This window comes from Psittacula echo (assembly GCF_963264785.1).
Source record: "Psittacula echo genome assembly, chromosome: 3".
NCBI lineage: Eukaryota > Metazoa > Chordata > Aves > Psittaciformes > Psittacidae > Psittacula > Psittacula echo.
The window spans coordinates 92093704-92107562 of record NC_137736.1 but is presented as its reverse complement, the minus strand read 5'-3'; the positions used below and the strand labels follow the sequence as shown (position 1 = coordinate 92107562).

Here is a 13859-nt window from a genome sequence, read left to right as displayed (position 1 = left end):
CAGAAACATATAATTGTATTTTTTCCACCAAGGAAAATATGGCTCAGGAAAGGAATTCTGTAACCTTACTCTTTTGATAGTTAGGCACATTGATCGCATTTCTTAACTAATTTGTAATTATGGCAATTTAATTAATTGAATTTTTTTCTTCTTTATTACCCCACTAGCACTTTAGTTCTCTTCCTGCGATATTCAAACTCTCCTCTAACAACAGCTTTTAATTTTGTCTTATCACCTCATTTCACTAGGACTTTCTACTCCTACTGAAAGTAAATCTTTACTGAAGATTACATTAAATCTTTAGAAATCACAATAGGTACAGCTGTTCCCCACACAAGTAAGTTCCTTTACAAAATTTGCCATAGACTTTCAGAAATTCTGTAATGGGAAAATACTCCTTTCCTTATGACATACAGATTTCTTATAGCATACATATTAATACAGTTCTCTCTGCTGTCTTAATGGTTTCAACTATTAGTGAGGGTGTTCTGCTTTTTAATGAATATAGATTAAGCTTCAGATTTACAGTTTGGCTTCTGGGTTAAAAAAAAAAAAAAAACAAACTGAAAAATTTTCAAAAATGAGAAAAAGAATAAGTTACTTCTGACAATGAGCTAATGACTTTTAGAGGACGGAAAAGTTGTAGTTTTGTATTGTTATTAGAATATGAATGGCTTTATACACTGGTATCTGTAAGGTCTGTGCAAATTAGAGTCAATCAATAAAACAGCAGCCTGGATAAACACAGTATAAATCTTTATAGTACCATAAAATAAGAAAATAGTAAAGTGTATTAAATTACCAAAACATTTCTTCTCTAGAATACTAATAGAAAAGCAAGAAAGTCATTATGTTTAAAAGAAGAGACAGCTTTAATTATATGAATCTTCAGGAACTGTCATATCAATAAGCTCATTAGCTGCAATGAAAGTTCCTCCCGCTGATCTAAACGTACTTATAAAACAGGATGTGTTATACTTCAAAGCAAAAAGGTATCTTTAATTCATGTACTGTAACAGTGAGTTAAGCCTACTGTTAGTATTACAAAAGTAGTAACTAAAACTTCAGCACATAATAGAAGGGAGGCAAATTAAATACTCTGAAGTAAACTACAATTGCACGTCTCTTGCTGCTTCCCTGTCAAAATTATATTTTTAAAAATTAGGATTTTTTTTTCTACTGCAATCATTATTTTCATATTGTGAATGTTTTATCATTTACAAAATACTAAAAAAAACACGTTCACAATTAACAGACCTTGTCACTACCCTTAAAGTCTTCCAAACTATGTTAAGAGTTTACTGTGTGACAATTACTGGACAATACTTAATGAGATGAAATGAACAAAATTGCTTCTTCTAAAAAAGGATAAAAAGAAAATGAGTTGCTAAACATTATAGTGTTCTAATGTTCACCATTTTGAATAAAAAATAACTAGAAAGAGAATTTTTAAGAATGAGCCAATACAAAATTAAAAAGATACAAAAATGGGCTGGCTGATACAAGCACAGTTCTGTCAAGTAAGAATTCCAAAAAGAAATCTTTTTAAGAAATTTGTAAAAGACTCAACAATCACTTGTTAGTGATCAAATCAAAACCAATAAATGCATAGTATAGTCCCATTTCTATACAGTGTGTTCAACTTAAAAGTTTTCTGATTATACTGTTCAAATGGCATTTACGTATCTTTCTGCCACATTCATTTTTACTTATAATTTAAAAGGAAATAGCAAAAAATACTTTTATGCCACATACAAAATGCAGAATTATTGTATCTGAAGAAATGAACATGCAGACAGGAAATAAAAACAGCTCAACTGAAAAAAAAAAAAAGCTTGCAACAAAGGTATAGGAGAAAAAAATGTTCTTATCAAACTTAATTGGTTTATTCTTGTGCATTACTTTTAAAAATTACTTCAGAGCACAAAGGTCAGTGAAACCGTGTGAGGAATGGCATTCCACCACCTCTACAAGGCCCTAACCTTTGAATAAAAGGTAGAAAAAAGGAGAATGCTCTAGGCGCTCAGTACCCAAATCCTGCTGTAACACAATCAGTGTATGTTCTGGAATAAGCATATTTGCCTCCATGACCATCAAGATAAAAGATTTTTGATGTCTTTCCTTCTGTCTCTCTCCATAGCAGTCACAATGATGCCCTGTCACATCTGCTGTGTTTGCGGGTTCACAGTGGAAGCCTCATTGCAAACCATTCTTGGTCAACTTGTTAGTCCTATCAGCACATTGATTAGTTACATCACACCAGGTAAGTCCATTTTGTTGAATATGGTTGATCACAACCACAGCTTCACAATGTTTTTGAACTGACCTTTTGGTAAGCTCAAGCAATAATAGCCACTTCATTAAAAATTTACTCTGCAAAAGCTGATACGTATTAAATCAACTTGCCTTGTAAAAACATACTTCTGCAAAATTACTAAAAAGTTTTAAAATTACCCTACATGAGCTATAGTCTTTGGAATCTGCTGAATTTTTTGAAATTCCAGTGCAGGAGGAATTTTTCAAAACAAAATGGAGTTTTGCAGGTAGGAAAACAAGTATAAACACACACACTGACATGCTAACCTGTTAAGGAATCCTACGCCTTTGTATTTTTCATACAGTAAAACTGAAATGTAAAATGCATCTCATAGTACACTGAAGTAAATTTGATATATAATCTTGAAAACATGGTCATTGATTTCCATTCTACAGTGTACTGAGTGAGATAAAAAATTCATCTGGTCAACAGCAGATACGTAAAAAGGAACAGAAAACCTGGACTAACGGATAATTTTATTGGGTACTCTTCAAATGGTCAGTGGTTTATATCTCAGCAGCTTCATGTAAGATGGATTGTTTACACTGAAAATAAGGGTTTTTATAATAAGGAACATTTTGGGATTTCTGACTGATATAAAAAATTCAACCACAATACACCCAATAACACACTAATACTAATAATCATCCTCATAATCATCTTCAATGGCCAGTTGACACTGAAAATAATGTATAAAATACTAATTTTATGTACAACAGGAACTCCTTCTACTACCAGTACAAACACTTAGATGAACAGCTTGAAGCATTTGACAGCTATTTAAAAATACTTGACCTTCTAAGTGGTTATGCACCAACTAAAATTTGAAACTTTAAAACCCATGACAACAGATAGCGAACTCAATGTGAGTGACCACTATCTCAAGTTCTCTCTCAGAAGCAGGTTTTGCAAAGCTGTAGTTTGTGGCAGGGAGACTGACTGAGGCATAAAAGTGACACTGTATAAAGCAATACAGATAAACAGTGACATTCTCCAAACTGACATAAAATAAAAAATTATTAACTGAGACAGCCCATCCAATCTTCTTTTACTGCAACAGTAGGACAGTGCTAAGATGGCATCAATTTCTAACTCAGTGCTTAGTCAGTTTAAATTATTTCAGCTGTGATAAAATATGGAGAAGGCACTCTTAATTAAGACATTAACTGCAAAAAAAATGCTGCTTCGTATACTGAGATTTACCATATTCTAGGCTGCATGATGAAGCAGCAAAAAGACGAATTTATTTTTTCAGACTTCCAATGCTACTGATGCGCGAAAAATAAACACACAGGAAAGACAAAACTTTCTGATTCATATTCAGAAAAGAAAACTAAAATAATAAAAAAAAAAAATAATGAAGTGATGATACGACGGCCTTTTTGCATTTCTGAATTAAAAGACACTGAGTGATAATACTATACTTATCACATAGAAGACTGAAATTTGGAAATAGTTTAAGATCTGTTAATAGAAAGAACTTCTAAAAGAAATACATTTTGGACAATGATTCAGGAAAATATGTTAAAAGAAATGCAATGGGAAATCCTGTAGTAAATAATAGAAGACCAAATAATAAATAACTTCCAAGACCACTCGCAGCAGCTCAAATTACTGATCTATGATATAGGCTATTAATATCTATTTTTTAAATAATCTTAGTAAAAAATAAGTATCATCTCATAAAACATGCATCACACTCATCACACAAAACACGCTGTAATGCAGTCAGAATCAAAACTTTTACTTGGTTATACAAACCTTTACTTGCTTTATCTAAATGCTGAAAATCCTCAACGAAATTCAGGACATCCTGATAGCTTTCTTCGCAGACTTCTACGAGAAAATGGAGCAATGTTGTTTTCTGATCTGCCGACTTTGTGTCCTTAAGCTACAGAGAAAAAAGGAAATGTTAGAACACTAAGAATAAGATTACTTCTGACTATTTTGATAATGAATATATATTTCTGATTGTGAACCCAAGAAAGGCAAGAACAAACTGTTGAACTGGTACAGTTCTTTCAAAGAAAACCCTAAGGAACAGGCTGTTTCATTTCCCCCCTTCCTAAAAATCCCCAGAAAGATCACATTAAATATTTTTAAAATTCTAAACAATATTAGAGTTCTGTACTCAAAACCAGTACACATTTCTCTTTTTAAAATGCAATTATTTAAGCAATACAGGAATAATTGCAAAACTGTTAACAGACCCATGAAAGTGTAGAAAAATAAAAATCAGAGCTATATCAACAAAAGCTAACAATACATGTTGCACATATGCACTTCGTGATGTGATTTCCTTATGTGTGAAGCTAATTCTAGGATAACAATATTTATGCAGTTGAAGCTACAACCTCAGCTTGCACAAGTTCTTCCTTTTATCAGTTCTCAATAGGGCAAGCAACAATTCATAGGCTTCATTGTTTAAAAACTTTAACTTAAAATTCTTAAGTACAAACTTTTCTTTCAGCATCCTTTATACATACAAGATTATTTTAAGCCCAGCCATTTTAAAATTTGTAAAACACTGACAACTGGCAAATATTAGGTTATATGTTTCTGTTGTAGTCTCCAGTTTGAGCTAGTCTTTAAAATAATCAGAGAGATTTTTAGAATTTGAAAATGACATCTCATAGGAAAGCTTTTCTTCACTACTTAAAAAACTTTCTACATAAAACAATTTGAAAGTATACATGTACATAGGCACATAACAAAGTATACACACATACTGAAGGGCTGCCACAATTGAACACAGACTCGTACATCTGAATATGGGGGGGGAAAGTCTTAAGTGCTAGCTATTATAGTGTGCTAAAGTAGAAAACTCGTGGTCCTTCATTTCACAGAATCCCAGAATCCCAAGGGTTGGAAGGGACCTCAAAAGATCATCTTGTCCAACCCCCCTGCAAGAGCAGGGTAACCTAGAGTACACCACACAGGAACTTGTCCAGCCGGGCCTTAACTATCTCCAACGCAGGAGACTCCACAACCCCCCTGGGCAACCTGTTCCAGTGCTCTGTCACTCTCAACTTCAAGACTGTTCTTTACTTTGGTTATTATGAAAAATACAAGTGATCAGCAATGCTCAACCAGTATAACAGTAACTACAGCAACAAGGCAGAGAGGAAAAATGGCCTTCCTTTCCCAGGAGGTTCAAAACCAGACACAGAGCTATATGGTGATTACTTCTGAACAGGAACTGAGAGCAAGATCAAGCCCAACCTAAATATACATACACTACCTGGGCAATATCCTGAGGGATCACTTAAAGGGCATTTTATTGATCTGATTTAAAAACCAAATTATATTGTTTGCTTTTTCTATACTGTATGTAAATTAAAATGAAGAATTTTGAACGGTGGTGATCACATATGGCTGATACTTCATACTTCACTGTAAAAAGTCAGTGATTATTGTCAAAGATCAAAATGATACTATCTTAATACAGAATGTATATGTTTTCCTTCTGACGAATGGATTAATAATGTGAGGCATAATTTTCAAAATAAATAAAACATACAATACATATATATCAAAACAAACCATATTATATGATCATTATTGTATGCAGTGTTTTAAGTTACTTCTGCTGTACAGAGAATCTCAGTGAGAAATGTCTCAATAGTTGAAACATCACACAATTTCTGTAATGTGAGACTGCTCAAAATACATGTAATTAAAAAAAGTTAATTTTAAAAACCAACCACTGTTATAAACATGCATATAAGTCTAATATATCACTATTTAATTAGCAATTGAGTATTAGCATATGAACATCATATCTCTCTTCTGAGAATATGCACGCATGTCATGCAGAACCTTTACAGTTCAATTCTACATGATGCAGACAGAAGGCAAGATATGGAAGTGGAAGATACCCACTTTTCTGCAAGGTGGATCGTCCATATAGAACCCTATGCATAGCTGGGCACCCCTGAAGAACAGATGTTATATTCTTCAAATATTATAGTAACCAACATCTTCAAAGAATAGAAGCCATGGCAAATTTGCTTAGTTCTTGGAACCCCTACTGAAAACTGCTGTGCAGACTACTGAGTGGTCTGCAATTTGCAGCTTTCTAGTTTTGGGCCTTGAAGGAATATTGGTTTGGGAGGGATTTTTCCTGTTTTAATAGTAACATTTTTAATAGTTGAGCCACTTTATTATTCTCAGAACAGAGGAGATCAAGCATTAACCAAGACATTACACACAGTGAAGAAAATCCCCAAATTACACATACATAGTTTTACCTCCATGTTTCCAGACAAAGTGATCTGTCTGTGTAAGACACAATTTCATAACCAGTGAAGACTTTGCACTCACGGACTTCCTAAATGAGGCCACAATTGGATGAGGTAAATTAGGAAATGGTGACTAGATACATGTAGGATAGTAAATGCAAAGCGATTCCCTCTCTGAAAATATCTCAGCCTTCAAAAGAACAAGTAGCTCAATGTAGGTTGCATTTGTCCTGGGACATCTAGTGGCAGAGATCTCAGATTTTACAGATGAAATCTAAGGTGGCCATAGTTGCTTTGCTTCCCAGAAAAACTTACCATAATTCATATTTGTTTTCTAATCATAGAACGGTTTGGCTTGGAAGGGACCTTTAAAGCTCATCCAGCTCAACCCCCCCTGCCCTGGGTAGGGACATCAATGAGTTCATTCAACAACCATTAAAGTTGCATTCTTTTCCCCTAGAAAAGTTTTTAAGTGCCATGGTCTGGTATTTACAAACCAGCATGAAGTGAAGCCAAATAAAATATGTATGAAATCTTTGTCATTGGAACTTCATTTTTTTACTTACACATTCCTTACATAAATGAAACATACTGAGTACTATGATATATGTTTATGCATAAATTAATGAAGTCCTGAAAGGAGTAAAACAGTATCACCATGTCTAATCAGATGATACAATGCTAAAATGACACCATAATAAACATTTTGATAACAGTGAGCAATTTACCTTTTTTGGTCCTTATTGCTTTGTATCTACTTCACCTACAGACTATTGGTAGTGATCATCACTTTCCTTGACCAGAAGTTTGGATTAGATGCTTACTGACATCCCTTCCCACCTGAATCATTTCCTGATTTTAAGAAACATGTACACACTTCCCAAATAGTCAACTAAAGACTTGATTCAAAATATTGCTTATTTTAGCTCCTACTTAGGCCTCAAGGAGATTTTGAGTATTATTAGTGTATCTGGATTTCAAAAGCTTTCCAAAGTCTTCTTCACTATCAATTCTTAACTACACTTGCAGTTAAAAAGCTTTCTTATCTTTTAAGCAAACTTCTTTTGTTATCAGTAAAGCCAATTAATTATTCCATCTCCTACTTTAGCCACACAGAAAACAAGTGTTCAAATGACTACTTTATCATAAATTAATAACAAAAGGACACTGTTACATCCTCTTCACATCCCTCTCCTTGCTTTTCTAAATTAAAAACACCCAAATGTTTTTTTCTCATTTTAGAAATGTTACATGTTACTATCATCAGGATTCTTACCAGTCAATTTTTGTTTTCTCTAGTAATTAAGACAAGACTTCACTTAAAACCTTATCAGTACCAACTAAGTAGTAGATAATTACCAACTTTATAGTATATACATGGTCCATTAAAAGAGATGTTTTTTTCTCTCTAAAAGAACAGTGTAACCTCCTGTAAAACTAAATAACCTTTAAGAGTGCAAATCTAAGCAACTATGACATCCTAGATTATCAAATGCACTTAATGTCAGAACACTATAGAGCTAGCCAGGACATAAAGCAGATTTTCTGGAATTCTGCCATTCACCCCTTACTTTCAATATCTACATACATCAGTTACATTTCCTGTATGTAGTACTTCATGGTAGTCTTCAAAATTGTCATATTCAACATGTTAAATTATTCCTCCAAGATATTTTTGAAATTTGATCCTGCTCTGCAAAGTGCCCATATCAATTACCTCATATTGTTCTCATATTTCTTTTTTTTTGTTGCCATGTGTTAAAAATATAGAAAATAAAAGGAGAGCTAGAACAGATACTTGTAAAATCATACCTAAAAAGTAAATGCAGTCACCTGTAGAGAGAACCTTTAATACCTTTCCTTCTGCATATGTTTCTCAACAAATTGTACTTCAAACTTAATTTCATCTACACTGTATTTCTCTATGTGGTTGATACATGCTTAAATGTTTACTTCAGACTCAGAAAGGTATACAGCTTACTCTCTATGAATATTTAAGTTACAGTATCACATTCAACATTTGAGAAGCATAGTGAAAGAATTCTTCCTGAAACATGGCAGAGTAAGGGTAATTACATTAAAGAATGTAGAAGTTAACATATTGTATTTTCTCCTCTGTAAAAAGATAACAGAAGCTGACAGAAGACAAAGAGTACATACGAACTCCCCAATAATTCTTGAAAGGACTATTACATACATGTGCACTCTCTGCAGATTTTGCAATGACCTTCCAGAGGGCACAGGAAAAAAAATATAACAACACTAAATAAGGAGAAGGCAATAAGGATTAGAATTGACTATAAGTTAACACTCAGGAAAGTGTAGATGTCTTCTTGTATACACTTTATACAAAAGTTGAAAGAGTGAAAATGTAAAGAAAATTAGAAGAAACAGGCAACTAATGAAACTGAGCAAAAATAAAAGCGAATCAAATAAAGAGAAAATATCTGTAAAAGAGAAAACATAACTGTTTTAAAACAGATTAAAATGCAACAGTCTTAGAAAGGCTCATACATGTAAGACTACAACATCACCATGATCACAGTAATATGGTTTTTGCATAACCTTATTTAGTTTGGCTTGGTTCGTTTAGCATTCACTCAAAATGAAATCTTGTAAAAGTTTAAATGCAATCCAGTCTCAAGACGACTGTACACAGCTTAGCTGTATTGTTCAAACCACCAACTAATGTCAAGAATTACTGAAAAAAAAAAAAAAAAGTAAAGAAACCAAAGAATTAACTGATTAACTGCAGGAAAAACATCAAAACAAAGTATTTAAGTAGCATAATAAAAACAAATGAAAAAGTGAATGCGTTACTCAACACAGGTATTTCAAAACTCACTTTACATAGGGAGCTGAGATTATATCCAAAGGTCTGTGCATTCCGGGAACCTGCATTCATGTAGTTTCCCATTAACAATACTAGTTCCAGCAGCTTGCTAAAGCTTTTACTCTTCTTTATCTCTTCACAGGCAGCACTGACAGCCATGATGTCAGGTTTGATGTTGTTCACCTGCTCCTCGAACTGAAGCTTAAAAAGAATAGCACTGAGCCGTGGCTGTAGTCTCTTCACGTTGCTCATCTGATTGAAAAGAAAATAGGAGATTTCCTTTAAAATTCTTGGTACACTTTGGCACTGTACAAATGCATACAATCTGAAATGATTTATTGGTGTGACAGGCTTGAAGAAGCAATATATCTGCTATAACTGATAGCAAATGAATGAATGAATGAGAGACACTTGGGTAAGCAACTGAAATCCCATCATGGTTAATATGAACTGCCCCCATCCTTTCCCAATAACTAGTATGTGTAAGCAATAAAAGATAAAGTGTCACCATGTATCATATCTGTCAACTCATATACCAAATCCTATAAAACTAATCCAAGTTTATGACCCAGTTGTTACAAAGTAATAAAAGTAGTTCACAAATTTTGTATGACTCAGGATGTACCAAAACAAGGCAAATCTCATTTTCTGGTCAAATATTTAAAAGTTGATTTCAATAACAGCTTACAATAAACTTGCAGGAAAATAACAGTTTTGAAGAATCTCAGCTATGAAACACTTCATATAGCATACATTAATATATGCCAGTATTCATACCCCACTGTACTCTTGTATATATTAACCGTATACAGTTAATTAGATAAACCAGAATGCTACCAGGAAAACAATAGCTTCTGTAGATCATAAGCAAAAGACTTGGCTTTTTCTATGGTTTACTGATCAGGTATGTTCAAGAGAAGATTCTTCAATTCCCATATAGCTTAGGTCACCGAATTCCCACCCCAGACATACTTAGCACATTATTGACTATATCCAAACAAGAAGATTCCAAATGTTATCGTTTCTTTACTCAAGCAACATCGAATGCATTCAGTAAATTAAATTCCTCCATCTCTCAAGTTTCCAGTGTACTACTTGTCCTTCCAACTCTATCACATAAACCTTCAAACATTTTTTGGTTTCGCATCACATACAATTCCAGATGCTTACTATTTTCCATTCTTGTTCCTTTTCTCCCTAAACAAGCATTAAATGTTCCTTGCTCTTTCCATCGTCCATGGCAGAAATAGCGGGTTTTTTTTCCAACCTGTTCTGTTTCCACATGAGAAATACAATTCTCAAATTCTTTCATGAGCTTCTTCCCTCATTTTTCCCCTCCCCATTTTCTCACCAGCTCGATGAGTTCCGTAACACTTTCTTCCCTGTACCTGCATTGTTTCTTCTCAAGGCAAGGTTCAAGACAATAATGCCTTGACAATTTCTGAAATCATTAACCAGGTTTTGGGCTTTTTTAAAATAAAACACAGGTGTTATGGTTTCCAGCTATCAATACTTTTCAATGCAAGAAAAGAAGAAATAATACTGGCACTTCTCCTACAAAGTAACAGGTTTCATAAAGTGGCCTTAAAAGTTTGCCTTGATATTGGAATTATCCCACTCCAACCCATAGTGATGCCTAAGGTTTTGCAGAATACTTCTCAACCCATATCTAGTCTATCAATGTTAAAATAGCTCTGACACTGCAACATTCACAAGTGTTTAGTGCTGATTAACCCACAGGAGACTCAGGGAGACCAAGTAATGAGTATAATGGTGACACTTTTCATCCATTTCAGTGGAAAATCAAAAACCTTCCCTTAATCTGATACTGAAGGCTGTCTAATCTAGAGTTAGTTTCATATAGAATCAGAAAAGGATGGAATTTTCAGTCTATTTTGTCGGGTTTACAGTGGCAGTATTAGAAAATAAAATCAGGTAGAGTTAACATTTTATGCTACCAAGCCACTTTGCAATACTTGCCTTGTAGTGAAACCACCTGATGATGCCCTACTGAAGTAAACATACTGTTTGCACTTAACACAAATAAGAAATCTTGAAGTAAAATAAGCAATCTTTTCCAGTAATCACGCTTCGGTTCTGAACACAGAGCACACAAACATAATGTCTTTCAGATAAGACTAGGCTGAAAATCAGCTCCAGTATTAAGCTTTAATCTACAGGCTGCCTTCAATTTGGTCCTAAAGTAAAACACTAAAATGCATATAGTTTGAACATTAGCTCAGTATCAACTGTAGGCAGTTAATCTGCACTCATCATAGAATCATAGAATAATTAGGGTTGGAAAGGACCTTAAGATCATCTAGTCCCAATACCCCTGCCACGGGTAGGGACACCTCACACTAAACCATGTCACCCAAGGCTCTGGCCAACCTAGACTTGAACGTCGCCAGGGATGGAGCATTCACAACTTCCTTGGGCAACCCATTCCAGTGCCTCACCACCCTCACAGTAAAGAATTTCTTCCTTATATCTAATCTAAATTTCCCCTGGTTAAGTTTGAATCCACTACCCCTTTTCCTGTCACTACAGTCCCTGATGAAGAGTCCCTCCCCAGCATCCTTGTAGGCCCCCTTCAGATACTGGAAGGCTGCTAGGAGGTCTCCACGCAGCCTTCTCTTCTCCAGGATGAACAGCCCCAACTTTCTCAGCCTGTCTCCATACGGGAGGTGCTCCAGTCCCCTGATCATCCTCGTGGCCCTCCTCTCGACTTGTTCCAACAGTTCCATCTCCTTTTTCTGTTGAGGACACCAGAACTGCACACAATACTCCAAGTGAGGTCTCACGAGAGCAGAATAGAGGGGCAGGATCACCTCCTTCGACCTGCTGGTCGTGCTCCTTTTGATGCAGCCCAAGATACAGTTGGCTTTCTGGGCTGCGAGCGCACACTGCTGGCTCATGTTCATTTTCTCATTGACCAACACCCGCAAGTCCTTCTCCGCAGGGCTGCTCTGAATCTCTTCTCTGCCCAACCTGTAGCTGTGCCTGGGATTGCTCCCACCCAGGTGTAGGACCTTGCACTTGGCATGGTTAAACTTCATAAGGTTGGCATCAGCCCACCTCACAAGTGTGTCGAGGTCCCTCTGGATGGCATCCCTTCCCTCCAGCGTATCAACCGAACCACACAGCTTGGTGTCATCGGCAAACTTCCTGAGGGTGCACTCAATCCCACTGTCCATGTCACCAACAAAGATGTTGAACAAGACCGGTCCCAACACCGATCCCTGAGGGACACCACTCATTACTGGTCTCCAGCCGGACATCCAGCCATTGATCACAACTCTTTGCGTGCGGCCATCCAGCCAGTTCTTTATCCACCGAGTGGTCCACCCATCAAATTGATGTCTCTCCAATTTAGAGACAAGGATGTCATGTGGGACAGTGTCGAAGGCTTTTGCACAAGTCCAGGTAGATGACGTCAACTGCTCTGCCCCTCTCCATCGGTTCCGTAGCCCCATCATAGAAGGCCACCAAATTGGTCAGGCAGGATTTCCCCTTAGTGAAGCCATGCTGGCTGTCACCAACCACCTTGTTTTTCATGTGCCTTAGCATGCCTTCCAGGAGAATCCAGGAGAACAGTGTGGAAAAATTCTTGCTTAAAAACTGGTAATCAGACTTACATTTAAATAGGGCATTTCATAACTGCTCTTACAATTTTATACCTAGCTTAAGAACTAATACCTAAAAGAATATTAAGGTATTGGACAGAAGCAAGTTTCACAAAGTCATTCTCCCAGCTCCATCAGGAAAAATCAGTATTTTTTCCTTTTCCTCAAACAATTTACTTATTAGATATATATATATACTACTACTCAGTACATTGAGAATAATAATAATAATAAAGTTTTGTTCTCCATTCAGCCAGGAAAAAAATGAGACTAGCCCAGAAAAAAACCCATACCATAAAATTCCATTGAAATTATCAAGATTTTTTCTATTTTTCCCTACTCAACATGTAATAGAGGTGATCGTTAACATTAAATCATGAGAGCTAACAAAATAAAGTGTATAGTGCATGGATTTTGAATGGTGCCAGACTTAAGATACTAGTGAACCAGCCGATAATGCAGCACTAATTGACTTTTGGCTTCTGAGACAGGCCAATTCTTGAAACCAAAATAAATGGGTATTTTAGAACACACAGATGTGTTGCACAGATGTGAGCAAGTGCATACACATAAAGGATGCAAAGTTTTCATCAAAACCAGTTGAATCACAACAAATTAAGAAGTTCTGCACATAGGTCTTAGGGATGGATACATAAATATATAATCTAAAAAATAAGAAACAGAAGTGCATGCTAGAAACACAGCAGAAATGCCATTGGGCTTTTTTAAAAAATCTTTTTAAACACTCTGAAATCCATAGTTCATCTACAATGCATGTTCTAGCAGCTATTTGTTTAGCTTTTATCTAAGTCAATAACTGTGAAGGGAGGCGATGGAGAGCT

General features: G+C 35.5%; 1 protein-coding gene across 1 annotated transcript in view; it reads right to left on the bottom strand.

The window, feature by feature from the left end:
- Positions 1-13859, bottom strand: part of DIAPH3 (diaphanous related formin 3) — a gene marked incomplete at both ends in the record, with an annotated part of 228909 nt that overhangs the window by 95411 nt on the left and 119639 nt on the right. The window contains 2 exons of the mRNA XM_080614298.1: positions 4079-4208; positions 9404-9643. Coding sequence (XP_080470424.1) covers positions 4079-4208; positions 9404-9643 — 370 coding nt within the window. The remainder of the gene's footprint in view (positions 1-4078; positions 4209-9403; positions 9644-13859) is intronic.